This window comes from Triticum aestivum, chromosome 3B (genome assembly GCF_018294505.1).
Source record: "Triticum aestivum cultivar Chinese Spring chromosome 3B, IWGSC CS RefSeq v2.1, whole genome shotgun sequence".
NCBI lineage: Eukaryota > Viridiplantae > Streptophyta > Magnoliopsida > Poales > Poaceae > Triticum > Triticum aestivum.
The window spans coordinates 483,106,565-483,123,142 of NC_057801.1; the positions used below are offsets into that span (position 1 = coordinate 483,106,565).

General features: G+C 57.0%; 1 protein-coding gene across 1 annotated transcript; it reads left to right on the forward strand.

Annotated features, from left to right (window-relative positions):
- Nucleotides 1-12,832: 12,832 nt before the first annotated feature.
- On the forward strand, nucleotides 12,833-15,616 carry LOC123065567 (G-type lectin S-receptor-like serine/threonine-protein kinase LECRK4). The gene has a single exon (XM_044488820.1). The coding sequence runs from the start codon at nucleotides 13,099-13,101 to the stop codon at nucleotides 15,472-15,474; it is 2,376 nt and encodes a 791-aa protein (XP_044344755.1). The 5' UTR covers nucleotides 12,833-13,098; the 3' UTR covers nucleotides 15,475-15,616.
- Nucleotides 15,617-16,578: the final 962 nt, after the last annotated feature.

Here is a 16,578-nt window from a genome sequence, read left to right on the forward strand (position 1 = left end):
CGTCCATCGCGCACCCGCAGTCGAATGGACAGGCTGAAAGGGTGAATGGTTTGATCCTTCAGGGGTTAAAGCCTCGTCCGATGCGTGATCTTAAACATGCTGTTGGAGCTTGGGTGACCGAATTTCCATCAGTCCTATGGGGGCTGAGAACAACACCCAACCGGTCGACTGATCGAACCCCTTTCTTCCTGGTGTACGGCGTTGAGGCTGTACTTCCGAGTGACTTGATACACAATGCTCCCAGAGTTGAACTGTTCTCAGAAGATGAAGCAGAGCAAGCACGCGAAGACGCAGTCGATCTCTTGGAGGAAGAACGCGAGATGGCTTTGGTTCGGTCGACCATTTACAGCAGGATCTACGTCTATTCCACGCCCGCAATGTCAGAGGTCGAGCATTTCAAGAAGGAGACTTTGTGCTCTGAGTGGTTCAGAAACGACCTCACAAGCTCGCTTCGGTCTGGGAAGGTCCCTTCATCATCACCAAGGTGCTTCACAATGGGGCATATCACATCTACATTGTAGCCAAGAAAATGGACGAGCCTCGTGCATGGAACGCAGAGCTGCTTCGTCCTTTCTATACCTAAAATCACTTGACCCGATGAGTTGTAATAAAAGCACTTCAGTTTGTTTTCCAAACACAAGATTTTTACAGTATCTTAATGATTGGTGTCTCGTAATCACTTGTGTCCAAATCCCCCAGTGGGTGGCTTAGCTGCAAACCCGATTCGCCTAAGTTAAAAAACACTCCGAGTGGAGAGCAATCCTCCCATTCGGGGGCTTAGCTGCGACCCCGTAATCGCCTACGTTAAAAAAACTCCAAGTGGAGAGCAATCCTCCCACTCGGGGGGCTTAGCTGCGACCCCGTAATCGCCTAAGTTAAAAATATTCCGAGTGGAGAGCAATCCTCCCACTCGGGGGCTTAGCTGCGACCCCGTACTCGCCTAAGTTAAAAAACACTCCAAGTGGAGAGCAATCCTCCCACTTGGGGGCTTAGCTGCGACCCCGTACTCGCCTAAGTTAAAAAACATTCCGAGTGGAGAGCAATCCTCCCACTCGGAGGCTTAGCTGCGACCCCGTACTCACATGGCGTTAAAAAACATTCCGAGTGGAGAGCAATCCTCCGACTCGGGGGCTTAGCTGTGACCCCGTACTCGCCTAAGTTAAAAAACACTCCGAGTGGAGAGCAATCCTCCCATTCGGGGGCTTAGCTGTGACCCCGTAATCGCCTAAGTTAAAAAAAAATTCTGAGTGGAGAGCAATCCTCCCATTCGGGGGCTTAGCTGTGACCCCGTAATCGCCTAAGTTAAAAACATTCCGAGTGGAGAGCAATCCTCCCACTCGGGGGCTTAGCTGCAACCCCGTAATCACCTAAGTTAAAAACACTCCGAGTGACAAGCAATCCTCCCACTCGGGGACTTAGTTGTGACCCCGTAATCGCCTAAGTCACAAATATCCTCTAAGCTCCGCCACAAATACAATGTATGCTCCATCCCTATCCGCCAGGGCGACGACGTGTCGATTGAACATCACCTCTGACCTACGCCACAAATACGACGTACGCTCCATCCCTATCCGTAAGGATGACGAGGTGTCGATCAAACACCACCTCTGAGCTATGCCACAAGTACAATGTTCCGTCCCTATCCACAAGGACGACAAGGTGTCAATCAAACACCACCTCTGACCTACACCACAAGTACAATGTTCCATCCCTATCCGCAAGGACGACGAGGTGTCGACTGAACATCGTGTCTGAGCTCCGTCACAAGTACAATGTACTTTAATTCGGCAAACGGTGAGAAGATCAAGTCCACTCGGAACCAAAAGACAATCAGAAAAGTTCAAAAACAGAGCAAAAGTCATGATATTCGAAGGAATCCAAGTTCGGAGAAACCCTGCAAAAGTTTAGGACCGCAGCAGGCAGAAGTACTCAGGCATCAAGCCTGAAAGAGTTTAACAATTACATAACCACTCGGCATTCCGAGGCAAATAAGGGTGGGGCATAATGTTTTTGGTCACTCATCAGGAGAGGGACTTGCTGGATCGCAGAAACTGTCAAGATCAATGTTGTCCGCGATGCGAGCGGCAGCGTCAAGGAAAGTGTCCAATAAGCGTCAAGGTAAGTGTGCTTCTTGGTGTTCACAACCTTGAGGACCGCCAGCTTGTCTTCTCTGACATCCTTGCAGTGCACTCAGACCAATGACAGGGCGACGTCAGCGCCGCAGCGAGCGGACGATTTCTTCCATTCTTGCACTCGGCCAGGTATCTGATTCAGTCGTGCCATCAAAGACTCAAGATCTTGTGAGAGTTCCGCCTAAGGCCAGAGTTCAGCATCAACCCGAGTCATCGCCGCCTTCAGTCGGGCAAGATAAGCAATAGTGTTGTCCATGCGTGATTCCAACCGCAGCAAGTTCATCGCAACATCATCTTTAACAGGACAATTGATGGGGTCGAGACCCATCTCAACCAGCCCAGTCTCAGCTTCAAAGTCCTGACAAAGTTTTGCACAGTCAGAAAAAATGGTGAGTCAACAGTATGACAAGACATACCAATCGACAGCAACAAATTAGTCGGACAAGAATACCTTCAAGCTTCAGGACCAGTTTTGCAGCAAGTTGTCCCAGATAGGACTCCAGCTCGCCCTTCTTGGCTTTGAGGTTTCCAACTTCGTTGGTCAAGCTCTCCTTGTCTTTCTTCAGTTGCTCGACCTCCCGATTGGCCTCAGAGACGGCAGTCTTCAGCTTAGAGTTCTCCTCTTCCAACTTCCTGACTGAAGTCGGCTTCTTGTCCGCAAGCATTGTTTTCTCTCGCGCCTCCTTCTGGGCAGCAGCAAGATCCTGATCCTTCTTCTCTAGAGCCTCCTTCATTTTCTCTAAAGAAACAACATTCTTCAGACGAGCTTGAAGTTGACGATTCTCACTACGCACATCTGTTTGAGTGAAGTCACTCGGTTCAAAGAGACTAAAAGGAGAAACACGGAAGAGTGCGAGTCACAAGCTGGACAGTTGATGATCGGTTACCTCCCATGATAGCTGCTTCATCCTCAGCAGTCTTGAGGTTCTTCTTGGCCAGCTCCAGATCAAGACTGAGGCTGATTTGTTTCTTGTTTAGTTTCGAAAGTTGAGCCCCAAGATCACACGACCTCTGCGATCAGCAAATAAGATACATCAGTCGGCAGAAACAAAAGACAATCACAGTGAAAGTTGCTCTAAGACTACCGCCAAATCGAACATTCAACAGTAGTCTCGGGGACTACATCCAATGGGTGCACTCGGCGTGCCCCCACTGGTTGGTTCAACACTCAGCATGGTCTATCCAGCGTGAGTTCAAAAAAAAGAGGAGATTCTCAGACCACAGTCGACTGCCAGCAGTCGATCGTGGTCTCGGGGACTACACCCAGTGGGTGCACTCTGCGTGCCCCCACTGGTTCGGACAAACGCTCGACTCAACCTAAGTCGACTGAAGTGGAAGACCTATTCAACTCTAAGATAGACACACCCTAGTGGGTGATTGGATGTGAAACACAGACCCATGATAGTAGATGCAATATGGGCAGCGAAGCAACAATGGCAGTTTTCATTATTCAAAAGATTAGTCGGGAATCAACTAACCTTGACGTTGGTTTCTAGAGCGGTGCTGGCATTATAAGCCACTTGACTGGCCTCGTGCACCACCTTCATCTGCTCCATCACAAGATTCACCTGGAGAAGAGCCTCCCTGATGGCACTTGGCGAGTCGTCTGGAGTTTGGTACGCAACAAAGAGCGATGGTGTCAAGGCAGTCGAAGCAGCCACTGGGTTGAATGCGTGGAGTTGTACAGGAGCAGCAGGGGTCTGAGCAGTTGACCCTGATGGGCGATCAGTCAACAGCAGGTTAGCGAAAGTGACGTTGGTCCGAACTAGATCTCCATATCGCTCAACCACCGTCTCAAGCACTATTGTTGACTGAGGGACCTAAGCCTCAGGCGCTTTCCCGCTTGATCCCTTGCCCCTCCTCCTCCTCTCCCTCAGAGGCACTTCTTCTTCCTCATCATCTGGAAGCACGACAATGTCTCGTGGAGCTACAACAAAAAGAAACATCAGAAATTCAACTGACCGACAACTCAATCGACAGAATAAATTCGAGTCGAGCGGACTTACTAGCTCTGGAGGTGGCCGCGTCATCGTCTTCCTCGTCACCTGGGGCCTTGTCAATGTCCATATCAGTCGCAGTGGAGGTAGGGCTGGAAAAGTGTATGATCCATTCGGTCAGAACGGAAGAGTCAGTCGATGGAGGAAAACACAGAAAGAACACTCACCCAGAGGCAACAGGAACATCCATCTTAATCCTGGGCAAAGTCTTCTGAGCTTTTGGGGGAACGACCTTGGGCTGCTTAGCGATTTTCTCTGTCGGCTCCGGAGTTGAAGTCCGAGTACACTTCTAAGTTTGGGTGCTCGAGGCTACGGTCTTGCCACGCCCGCCCACTGGATCATGGAGTAGTTTGGATCGATGTTCCGAACGAGGTGGTGAGTCGACAATCTCTTCGTCGTCCGACTCATCGCTCTCCACTTCGTCCTCGTCGTCTGGAGATTGCCAATCGCCGCTCTCCTCCGCACTGTCCACTCCCTCCTGGTCTTGCTCCAGAACTTGTTCGCCATTGGGCATCGAGTACATCTCAGTATAAACCTACAAGACAAGAAGTCGAGTGAAAGTCAATCAAATTCAAAGACAGACAGAAGATGTACACAAATACAGTCGGTGGCAGAGACCAAACCTTGTCTGGCTGGTTGCTGTCGCTGAAGGGGTCGACTCTCCTGGTACCTCTGGGGTTGTCCTTGTTTCCTGTGATACTCCTCAACCACTGGGCCATAGTATTGGCCGATACTTCCTCCGAATGAACCCGAGCGGTGTCGTCGACTCCAGAATCCACATGGGGTGGTCGCGAGCCTGCAGCGGCTGGATCCGCCGACTGAGAAATACCACCAGCAAATCCATGCCAGTGACGCCTTGATTGATCAACTGGACCACCCTCTCAACCAGCATGTTTGTTTCCACCCTCTCTGCAGTGTTCACTTTCATCGAGGAAGGGGTCTGAACAGGATCGAAGGTTAAAGGGGGAAGTCCAGTCGACTGTCCTGGAGTTGCATTGTCCTGGCAGTAGAACCAGGTCGATTGCAAGCCCCTGACCGACTCAGGAAGGGTCATGGAAGGGAAAGAGCTCCTCTTCCTCTTCTGGATACCCAAACCCCCACACATCTGGATAACGTGTGTTTTCTCGTCACTCGTGTTTGCTTTCTTTACCGACTGGGAGCGGATAGTGAAAATGTGCTTGAAAAGACCCCAATACGGTCGACAACCTAGAAAATTCTCGCACATGGACACGAACGCAGCTAGGTATGTGATGGTGTTGGAAGAAAAGTGATGGAGTTGGGCTCCGAAGAAGTTCAAGAAACCTCAGAAAAAAGGATGCGGAGGAAGCGAGAAATCACGGTCGACATGGGTGGCGAGCAAAACGCACTCACCCGATAGCGGCTGTGGCTCCATCTCTCCTTCCGGCAACCGCACATCGCCATTGGCGATCAGTCCGGACTCAGCCAGCTCGTCCAAGTCATCATGCCGGAGCGAGGATCGGATCCAATCACCCTGGATCCAACCCAGCGACAGCACCGACCGCGACGACGACCCCTGATTCTGCTTCTTGCCTTTTGCCGCCCTCGTCGCCTTCTTCGTGGGTTCCAGTGCTGCTGTCTTGTCCTTCACCATGGTGGCAGAGCAGCAGCGTCGAGAGCGGAGGAGCCGGATGCGGTGGAGAAGTAGAGGAGAAGGGGAGAGAATGGACGCGCACAGTGCAGGCGCCTCGGCCCCGTCTCCTTTTAAGGACCCACTTCCGAGTGGCTGACGTGTGGGCCCAGGCGATCCTGTCAAATCGCGCAACAGTCGCGCGCTGGATACGTGGCGAAAAAGGTGGCGTGGGGATTGAGGCGCTCCTGTCTATCCATCCCTCTTACCGCGGCACGCTCCGTCCAGCACGCTTCCCCAAAATTTCAAATCCCGTGAGATCCGGGATATGCCGTAACCAATCGCGGCAGAGCTTCCGCGCCCCAAAACAACACTCGACGGGTGACGTTATAAATTCACTCGGCAGCTTTTGAATCGATCAAGGTGACTGAAATGAAGCCGAAGTTCTAATATGAGCCTTCCATCCAACGTAAGTACTTGTGAAGCGCAAGGGTCAAAGCAAGATCAACTTCAACCTTCTTTCCACTCGGACCTCAATCCATTCGGGGGATAATGATGATGATACAGACCTAGGGTAGGATGATAGGCCTGACCTATATGCCCTACCCAAGGTCACTACCCCAGAAGCAAAGAAGCTCAAGAGACAACAGGGAGTACCCAATAAAGGCATCGAGTGCGATCCACTCGACCAATCAACCACTCGGGTACCCCTCCTTCCTTAAGTCACACGACTAGACAATCACTCGACCATACAAGAAACCATTCGACCTACCGAAGACCAGGAGTCACTCAGAACAGCAATGGGCAAGCATTCACTCCATAGTCTTTAAGGTCATTTAAGGTACTTAAGGCTGGCGTTATCAGTAACGCCCCATCTTTATGTACATTGAACCCTCTGTAACGGGGGATGGTTGGGGTCCTGCGAACTCTATATAAACCACCCCCTCCTCTGGGACAAGGGTTCGCACCCCCTGTAACACACACTCATATAATCCAATCGACCACCTCCAGGCACCGAGACGTAGGGCTTTTACCTCCTCCGAGAGGGGCCTGAACTCGTAAACACTTGCTTACAACCCTGCCATAGCTAGGTCCTTGCCTCCTCATTCGTACCCCCTATACTTACTGTCAGACTTAGTACCACGACACCAACCACGAGTTCTCCTGCTCCCGAGAGTTCAGCTCCAGCCGCCCCCTCTCAGCGCCCGCTGCTGGGCCTGAAGAGGAGCTATGTCTTTGCCGAGCAGTAAGTCTTCTCCTTGGCCTTGTTCGTTGATTCTTGAAGCGATGCTTAGCATCTTCGCCTGTCATTAGGCAGCAGTCCTCGAAGAAGTAGAAGGAGGGCGTGGAAGTCGCCGTGGTCGAAGGTGCCGAAGTGGCCGCCGCGGCCCTAGCAAAGGAGAGTGTCGCGACCCCTGCAGCTCCAGTGGTGATGCCGTCTCCCCAGGGCGTGGAAGCCCGTCCTCAGGAGGTGGCGATGCCTTCGGCGGGGCTGACCCCGTCGGTGCCCATCCTCGCAGTGGCTGCTGAGATTGCCCAGCCTCTGGAGCCCCCGGTCCTTCCTGATGCCGAGGCTTATTCTGTCTTGGCGCCGAGGACGTCTTCTCCCCTGCCCAGCGTGCAGCCGGGCCATGGCGCTCCTGCCACCCCTGGGGCCCTGGAGGAGGCAAGGGCGGCGCTGAGCCTCCTTCGGGGTGAACTTCGGGGCCCGGACTGGCACTCGACATTGGGATGCTTGGGGCTGATTTCTGGTTGGCTCCAGGCCGACGCGTCTGTCTGCACGGCCTGGGGCTCTGCGGAGGAAGCTCAGGACGTGCTCGTGGTGGTTGCCACCGAGTGCGACCTGGCGCGGAAGGAGGCCATGGAAGCCGAGGATCGGTGTCGCATGGTGAAGGCTGAACTGAAGGCTCTTCAGGTTCAGCAGGCCGCCCAGGTCAGCCAGCTCTAGGAGCATGAGAAGAAGCTGAAGGCCCAGGAAGCTGCCGCTGCCGATCGAGACGCCAAGCTGAAGAAGGCGGCCTTAGAGCAGGCTGCGGAGCACGGCCGCCTGACGAAGCTGAAGGATGAGGCGGAGGTGGCCCAGGCGTCCCTTGTCGAGGCCAAGAAGGCGGCCACCATGGAGCGCAGCACCCTTGCGTCCCTCGAGGTGAGGTTCCACAAGACTCAGCAGTCGCTCTTTGGGGACGATCCCTTGAAGAAGGCGACGGCGACGACCTCGAGGGAGAGCCCTGCTGCCCTGCTCCCTGAAGTCTTGGCAGTGCTCGAGGATGCTGTCGACGGGTTTGGCTCTTTGGTGGAAAGCGAGGCGCGCTCGCTTTCTTCCTCCGCCCTTACTGTGTCTTCAGCCATCTCTATCTCCAGGATGCCGGCTTTGACTTCTCCTCCTTCCTTGCTCCCGTGGACTCCGACTCCCAGGACGTTGCTGCTGCCGCTGTGAAGAGCTCCCTGGACGCCATGCTGAGTAGGTTCCTGGTCGTCAGTCCTCCGACCGAGGCCGAGGGAACGGGCGACGTGCCTGGCGACGGGCTCCTTTGGCGGGTGACGGTGGCACCCAGGTCTGAAGAGGTGTCTTTGGCGATGCTGCTCTTCCTTGTTCATCATGTGTCATGTAGCATGCCTCGGGGAGGCATTTAAGACTGTTTGCTTGGAACAATATGTTTTGTAATAATTAGACTATGGCCCCTCGACTTTTTCTTGCTTTGTTGCTCTGCGTCGGTAGAGCCCGGCCCTGCACATACCTCAGCTGCCGTTGGGTCGTCCGGATCGCCAGGACGAGCCCAAGGGGCGAGGGGCTATGTGACCAGTTAGGCTCCTGAGATGCGATGCTCAGGAGTCCTCCTTGACGTGTGAATACCTTAGGAGAAGGCGCGGAGGCAAGCCTTGATGTTCTGCATCGGCAGGAGCCGGCCACGCGTATGCCTCAGCCGCCGTTGGGTCATCCGGATCGCCAGGACGAGACCAAGGGGTGAGGGGCTACGTGACCATTTAGGCTCCTGAGACGCGATGCTCAGGAGTCCCCCTTGACGTACAAACCGACCATCATACCTTTTCCTCGCCAAGCTCTTGCTTGGGAGGGGTGCGCGAAGACCAGGCCCGTGAGGCCTGGCGAGGTGGGGTACGCCAGGCGTGACCTGAGCGTAGCCCCGTGCCCAGCCCCCTCACGCTACCTCCCGAGGGAGAGAAACGCGGTGAGGCTGGTCACTGAGCCTGGAGGCTCCCTGAGGTTAATGCGGCCGCGAGGCCACCCCCAGTTGTTTATCACCAGTGCGGAGCATAGTGCTTCCGCTCTTGCACGGGCATAGCCGCTCCTCGGCAGTGTCGATGGCCAGCGCGGAGCATGGTGCTTCCACTGGTGCGTGGGAGGGGGGTTCCCTTTGAGGAGAGCCCTCGAGGCGTGTACAACCCGCCCTGACACGTGGCTTGCACGACAGGGCTGGAGGAGGTGTATATGGGCACCCGTGAGCCAGCGCAGGACTCACGAGGCCCTACCTCAAGGCGGGTTGCGACTGATCTTGATTAGGGGTGCTTGTATTAGTCCTGTGAGATGGTTAGGCAGCCTGCACCAAATGAGTCTCCTGAGGTTATTGCATGAGAAGGCCAGACACCAACGACCCCAGGAGGTGACATGAACGGGACCGGCCCGCCAGACAGAGCTCAGTCGTTGGGTTTATCAACGCTGCAAAGACGGACCCGAGCACAGACGCCGTGCCTAGTCTTCTCATGCAAAGGTCCTGAAGAAAAAAATTGGCATGCGGTTCCCGTGGCCACAGGGGCACCAGGTCGTGCGCCCTTACTCATCCACCCGCGATTAGCTCATGCAAGAACAAGGCCCCAAGGGCCATGGGAGGTGATGTACACAGGGACTGGCCCGTGAGCCAGAGCTCAGCCTCTTGGATTTAGCGATGCTGCAGGGACGGACCCGAGCACAGACATCGTGCCCGTCCTTAATCATGAGGCGGTCGTGGGAGGGCTCGCAAGGGCGCGAGACGTTCTCAGCGACGATGCGCCGGTCAGACAATTGATAACCTAAAGGTAGCTTGCGAAGGAGGGTAAACTAGCTCTCATAGATGCGAAAAGGGATACATGCCGCAGAGACGGGCCCATGCGGCCTGGGGATGATGCTGCCCGAGGGGCGCCCCCAAACTAAACAAACTAGAGAGATGTCACCCGGTACCGTCGCTGAAGAGGTGTTGAAGTAGCCAAAAACGCACGCTGCTGGAGTCGTTCCTCACGAGCCACTCTGGTGCCGAGCCTTGTGAGGCTCCTGGAGGTGCTCCTCCGTCTCCGCCTGGATCGCCCGATGCCTGGCCTCGCGAGCCGCCATGGCGTCCCTCATGCAGCGTTGGAACACCACAGCCGCACCGGGCAGGCCGAAGGGCATGCAGACGTAGTTGGTGTTGTGGTTGTGAACGTTGTGGAAGACGCTCGGGGCGTCGACCGAGGCGCACGACGCAGAGGATTCTATGCTCTTGACAGTCGTTGGTGTTGTGGCTGTGAACCGTTGTGGAAGACGCAGAACGGTCGGTTGCTCTTGGATGACTCGGGGTGGTCACAGCCGCGCTTCATCTCTGGTTCGGCCACAAGCATGGCTGGCCCCTTGCGCTTCACGTCCTTGGCCTTGGCCTTCTTGTCTTCTGGATCAGCATCGGGGAGCTCGAGGAGGGAGAGGCGCCCCTCCTCAGCCCTTGCGCACTTGTTTGCCATGTTGAACATCTCCAGAGCTGTGCAGAGATCCTCATAAATAGCGAGCTCGTCTGTCATCCTGACATCGCGGACGCCATCAGTGAATGCTGAAATGATGGCCTCGTCCGACACCTTGGGGATCTTGAGGCGAACGTTGTTGAAAAGCTGGATATACTTCTGTAGGGTCTCTCCAGGTTGTTGTTTGATGCGATGCAGGTCACCCGCGGCCGGCGGACGGTCGTGAGTGCCCTAGAAGTTGGTGATGAAGCGGCCGTGCATCTCCTCCCAGGAAGAAACCGAACCCTCGGGTAGGTTCAGGAGCCAAGAACGCACGCCATCCTTGAGGGCCATCGAGAACCAGTTTTCCATGATCTTCTCATCGCTGCTGGCCGCCTCAATGCTCAGCTCGTAGAGCTGCAGGAACTCGGCGGGGTCGGCGGTGCCGTCGTAGCGCGGAGGCAGGTCAGGCTTGAACTTGCTTGGCCAGACGATGTTGCGGAGCTCCGGGGTGAACGTGCAGCATCCTGCCGTGGCCACTGGAGCCCGTTGAGGGGGGTGGAACCTGGTCCTGGTGCACGCACACCGCCACCTCCTGCGGCGGTACGCGGGCCTGGTGCGGGGTGCTGGAAGTACGCGCGCTTCTCCTTGAGGTCGCTGCACCACCTGACAGCTCAGGTCCTCCCGAGTTGGCGCAGGGCGCGGTGGGTCGCGCCTGGCGCCACACGCCTTGGCCCAACGATGACGCCCTGGGTCGGAGGTGGTGGAGGAGCCACGTCGCCCGCTGCAGGTGGCTGCTGAGGCAGTGAGCGAGCCGGAGCGGCGGAGCCCCTGGCCACGCTGACGAGCTCAGCGATCCGCTCGAGCCACTCCTCGTAGAGGTCACCAACCGGGCGGTAGCGAAGGAGCTCCCGCGCCATGAGCAGAGCAGCCTGCGCGTCCGCCTGGCCGCGACGTGCGTGAGAGGACGAAGCTGCTGGGGTCAATGACGGAGTAGCGGTGCACCCGTCGCGGCGCACCGACGGGTGCAGCGATGAAGCTTGCTGCTCGTGGCCGGCAGGGCCCGTGGCGGCGTTGGCCACCGGAGATGGAGCACGACGGGCACATCCATCACCAGCCAGAGCCGCCTGAGCAACGCGAGCGGCGACTGCGGCCCGATGCTCGGCGTGAGCTCGGTGTGCGTCGGCCATGGAGGTGCCAGAGTGGCGGTGGATCGATCGACAGGAGAGAAGATCCGACGCAGCCCTACCTGGCGCGCCAAATGTCGGATTACGGGTTCCACAAACCCTTGAGAGGTTCAAACTCTGGGGTGCGTGCGGAGATCTCAACCTACCCAGCTTGCCTACTCGCGATCCTCCTAAGCCTAGCGCGACGAGCTCGAAGAGACAAAGAGACACAACAGTTTATCATGGTTCGGGCCACCTTGCGGTGTAATACCCTACTCCAGCATTTTGGTGTACTGCTTCGGAGGATTGAGGATGAACTAGTACAGTGGATGAACTGGCCTCAGGAGGTGAGGTGTTCTTGAGCTCGATGGAGCTGTGGGGATGTGAACCAGATCAGATCAGTTGCCTCTATGGTGGTGGCTAAGGCTTATTTATAGTGCCATTGGTCCTCTTCCCAAATGTTGGCGGGAAGGGATCCCACAACAGCCGGATTTGAAAGGGGACAAGTAGTACAGCTTATCCCGACAAAAGTAGTCTTCGTCTGCGAAAAGTGTCTGGTCGTGACGCTGCGGTGGGCTCGTCGATGACATCCGTCCTGTCGTCCTGGCGGTCTTGGTCTCGTTGCATCAGAATGGAAACCTTTGGCTGATTTCTCGGGACTCTGCGTCTGCTGCTTGCCTCCTTTGCACCGAAGAGGAAACCTGTGCTCTGCGCCCGCCTGGCGCCCGCCTAGCCTTGGTCGTCATGGCTCATGTCAGCTGAGCCTCGTGAGGTAAACCTTGCATGGAACTCTCCGCCCCTCGGGAGCCGCCTGAAGAGGCCGATCCCCTCGGGGATCTTGGCGTTGTCCGCCTCGCGAGGGTCTTGAGTTGTTAATGCTGAAGTTGGGCCGTACCAGGCCGTCGATGGAGCCACGCGGTGGGCCGCAGGCAGGCAAGGCTGAATACCCCCTTATCCAGAACGCCGACACATAATTTATCCTAAACTTTTTATATCTTCACTTTTCACCAGACGAGGGAGTAGAAGATAAAAGAGAGCCAGTACCGAACGGAGAGAAGCTGCGGGGGAGCTCGGGTGACGCGTGGAGGAGCTGCGGGGGAGCCGACAGGGGAACCTCCGTCGCCGAAGAGGAGCGGGGGAGGCGACAGGGAGCGCGGGGTTTGTCTGGAATTTGCTGAGGGGGTTCTCAAAAAAAGACCAGGACGACATGCTTTTTCAGAAAAAGAGCAAAAGATAAAGAGAGTCCGCACTACTGTCGCTGTGGCCTGTGAACCTCCATAGGCAGTCTCTCTTCTCGTGGTCCACACGATGCCCGGTTTCCTTCACGGAAAAGTCGCAGCCACGATATTGCTCGACAAGTGTCATCTTCCGATGGTGTTGGTCCGTTGGCAAATCAAGATGAAACAGAAATTCAGATGTAGTACAATTTTGACTAAGGATTGACTTGCTGAGTGATCGGGAGTATCATCAAACACGCACCTAGCGACCCCCACCGAGCATTCACGCAGCTAGCTCGCCATTCATCCATCGATTCCATGGCTGCTAAGCCTTTGCATCTGCTCTTCTACTCAACACTAGTCATGCTTGTTTCCCTCCAATTCCAAGCGTCATCCGCCCAAACCAACATCACATCAAGGTTCCCCCTACTGGCTGCCGCCGGCGCCGGCTGGTCGTCCCCGTCGGGCCGCTTCTCCTTCGGCTTCTACGCCACGGACGGCGGCCTCGCCATCGGCGTCTGGCTCGCCACCGCGCCCAACATAACCGTCACGTGGACCGCGAACCGCAACAACACGCCGGACACGGGCGGCTCGCTGAGGCTCACCTACGACGGTCGTCTCATCTGGATCGGCGCGAGCATCCAGGACAGGCCGGTGGCAGTCCCGCCCCGTCCGGCAGTCTCCGGCGCCATGCTCGACGATGGCAACTTCGTCCTGTACGGCGCGGACGCGTCGGTGGTGTGGTCGACGTTCGCGTCCCCGACCGACACCCTGCTCGCCGGTCAGGACCTCGTGCCCGGGGCGCAGCTCTTCTCCAGCGTGTCCGACACCAACAGGGCCACCGGGAAGTACCGGCTCACCAACCAGCAAAACGACGCAAACCTCGTGTTGTACCCGGTGGGCACGAGCAACGTGGCAGACGCGGCGTACTGGAGCACGGTGACCTTCCAGATTGGCTTCCTCCTCACCCTGCGCCTGGATGCCAGTGGCGTGCTCTACCAGGCCAACAGCAACGGCAGCTTCACCAGCAACCTGACGCGATCTGGATCCGCAAAAGCTGGGGCGGAGGCCTACTACCGTCTCACGCTTGACCCTGACGGAGTTCTGCGTCTGTACCACCACGCCTTCGTGTCCGGCGGTGCGTCAAAGGCCAGCGTCCAGTGGAGCACACCGAGCGATCGGTGCCTTGTGAAGGGCGTTTGTGGGCTCAACAGCTACTGCGTCCTCGATCACGACGGGCAGCCTAGCTGCTTGTGCCCGCCTGGGTTCGGTTTCCTCGACGCGACCAACACGGCGCTCGGTTGCACGGTGAACTCCAGCGCCGGCGAATGCAGAGGGGGGCAGCAAGACGCCGCAAGCTTCTCCATGGCACCCACGCTGAACATGTCATGGGTGAACGCGGCGTACGAGGTGATGGGCGCGGGCACGAGCGCGGCCGACTGCCAAGCGGCGTGCCTGAGCGACTGCTTCTGCGCCGCGGTGCTAAGGGACGCCAACGACGGCACGTGCACGAAGCAGCAGCTCCCTCTGCGGTACGGCCGCGTGGGCGGCGCGTACACGCTGTCCGTCAAGACCGGGGGAGCGGCGAACCCGGCGTCGGGCGGCGGCGGCAGCGGCAGGGACACCCGCAACAAACCCGTCGGCGTCGGGCGCGCGACCACCATCGCATTGGTGTGCATCGGCATCCTAGCATGCGTCGCGTTGTCCGCCTTCATCGCCTCCGCGCGGCTGCTCCGGGTGAAGCGCCGGCACGTGGCGCTCGCGAACGCTGACGCCGGCGAGGGCTTGGAGGAGGAGACGGCGCCCCTGAGATCGTACACCTACCAGGAGCTGGAGCGCGCGACGCACTGCTTCCGAGACCCGTTGGGCCGCGGCGCGTTCGGCACGGTGTTCAAAGGCGCGCTGCGCGACGGCGAGAAGGCCATCGCCGTGAAGCGGCTGGAGAAGCTGGTGGAAGACGGCGAGCGGGAGTTCCAGAGAGAGGTGCGTGCCATCGGGCGGACGAGCCACCGCAACCTGGTTCGCCTCCTGGGATTCTGCCACGAGGGCGCAAACCGCCTCCTCGTCTACGAGTTCATGAGCAACGGCTCGGTGGCAGACCTGCTCTTCAAGGGCGGCGCGCCGGCGTGGCCCGACCGCCTGGGCATCGCGCTCGACGTGGCGCGGGGCCTGCACTACCTCCACGACGAGCTCGACAGCCGCGTGATCCACTGCGACGTGAAGCCGCAGAACATCCTCATGGACGCGGCCGGCACGGCCAAGATCGCCGACTTCGGACTGGCGAAGCTGCTCCAGCCCGACCAGACGCGCACTTTCACGGGCGTCCGCGGCACGCGCGGGTACCTGGCCCCCGAGTGGTACAGGGGCGCCGGGCCGGTCACGGTGAAGGCAGACGTGTACAGCTACGGCGTGGTGCTGCTCGAGATCGTGACGTGCAGGAGGAGCATGGAGATGGAGGAGGCCGGCGAGGAGCGCACGCTGATGGAGCTAGTGTACGAGTGCCTGCTGAGGGGTGAGGTGACGAGGGCCATGAGCAGCGACGAGGTGGTCGACGCGGCGGCTGTGGAGCGGGCGGTGAAGGTTGGGATCTGGTGCGTGCAAGGAGAGCCTGAGTCGAGGCCGTCCATCAAGAGCGTCATCTTGATGCTGGAAGGACATTTGGAGGTGCCATTCCCACCGCCTCCCGCTTCGTAGAAATGCAGCTCCATTTTAATACCTCAATTTTGTAGAAATCAACAATGTGTATTTTGTTGTACTTTGGTTTGCCCAAATGATCCAACTGATAAATCATGACAAAGAATTCCAAATTGAAATACGACGCTCCATTTTGTAGACACTGCTATTTCACAGCCAGATATTTTCTTTTTACCAACCGGGCGATTCACCTTTCCATTAGTGATATTGGACTAATGTTTCCGAAGAGAACGAACTTCCAAACTTGCATGAATGAAAATGATCGTTTGTCTGAATTCTGATACTCCACTAAACGAACAGATTAATAATGTCCCCTCTCCTTTTTTTTAGAGAAAAAGGGCCTAGCCCCGGCTCCATTGAATAAACAATGAAACCCACCAGAACAAAGTCATGTACTAGCAATTAAAGCATTGCAAAGCTTAAAAGCTTAAAAAAAAACTTTTTGAGTTCCTCATAGGAGACCAAAAAAAAACACTTGGCAAAAGAGATTCAGGTCGCTGGGTAGTGGGGATCAAGAACTGTTGAACCGGTATGGGCCCTAGCCCATCAAGATCTGTCTCTTGGGCCCAAGCCCATGAGAGGTGCTGACCTAGAAGAGGAGCCCCTCTTCCCCCTGCCCCGTGTGAGCCGCCAGACACGAGAGGAACCACTCGTGAGTCACCAGACACCACCTGCTCTCCTCTTTGTAGGTACTCTCCCTCTCGTCTCAACATGGTATCAGAGGCCAGCGACGGCGGGGCCTAAGGAGACAGCGGCGACGTCCGGCGAGGTGGCGGCGGATCTGGCGCGCGCGCGGGAGGCTGCGGTGAGCTGCACGCATGAGAGACGCGGGGAGCGGGCCGGCAGAGCTGCGCAGGCGGCTGCTGCTGCTTCTTGGACCGGAGGCAGAGCCCCTGCTCGAGCTCTTCCTCGTCCTCGGGCGGCTGCAGAGGAAGAGGAGCTGCTCGGGGTGGTTGCTGGCGTGCGTGTGTTGAGCGGAGAGTAGAAAGGGGAGAGATCGAGCGGAGAGGAGCTGCTGCTGGGCGTTGTGGTCCTGGAGGCTGCGTGTTTGCTGATGTTGACTCTGTTGCTGCTACTGCTGGTGCTGCTGAGGGGGAGAAGGAA

What these genes read in the sequence shown, in the direction of transcription:
- LOC123065567 (XM_044488820.1), top strand. Translation starts at nt 13,099, where the DNA reads ATGGCTGCTAAGCCTTTGCATCTGCTCTTCTACTCAACACTAGTCATG.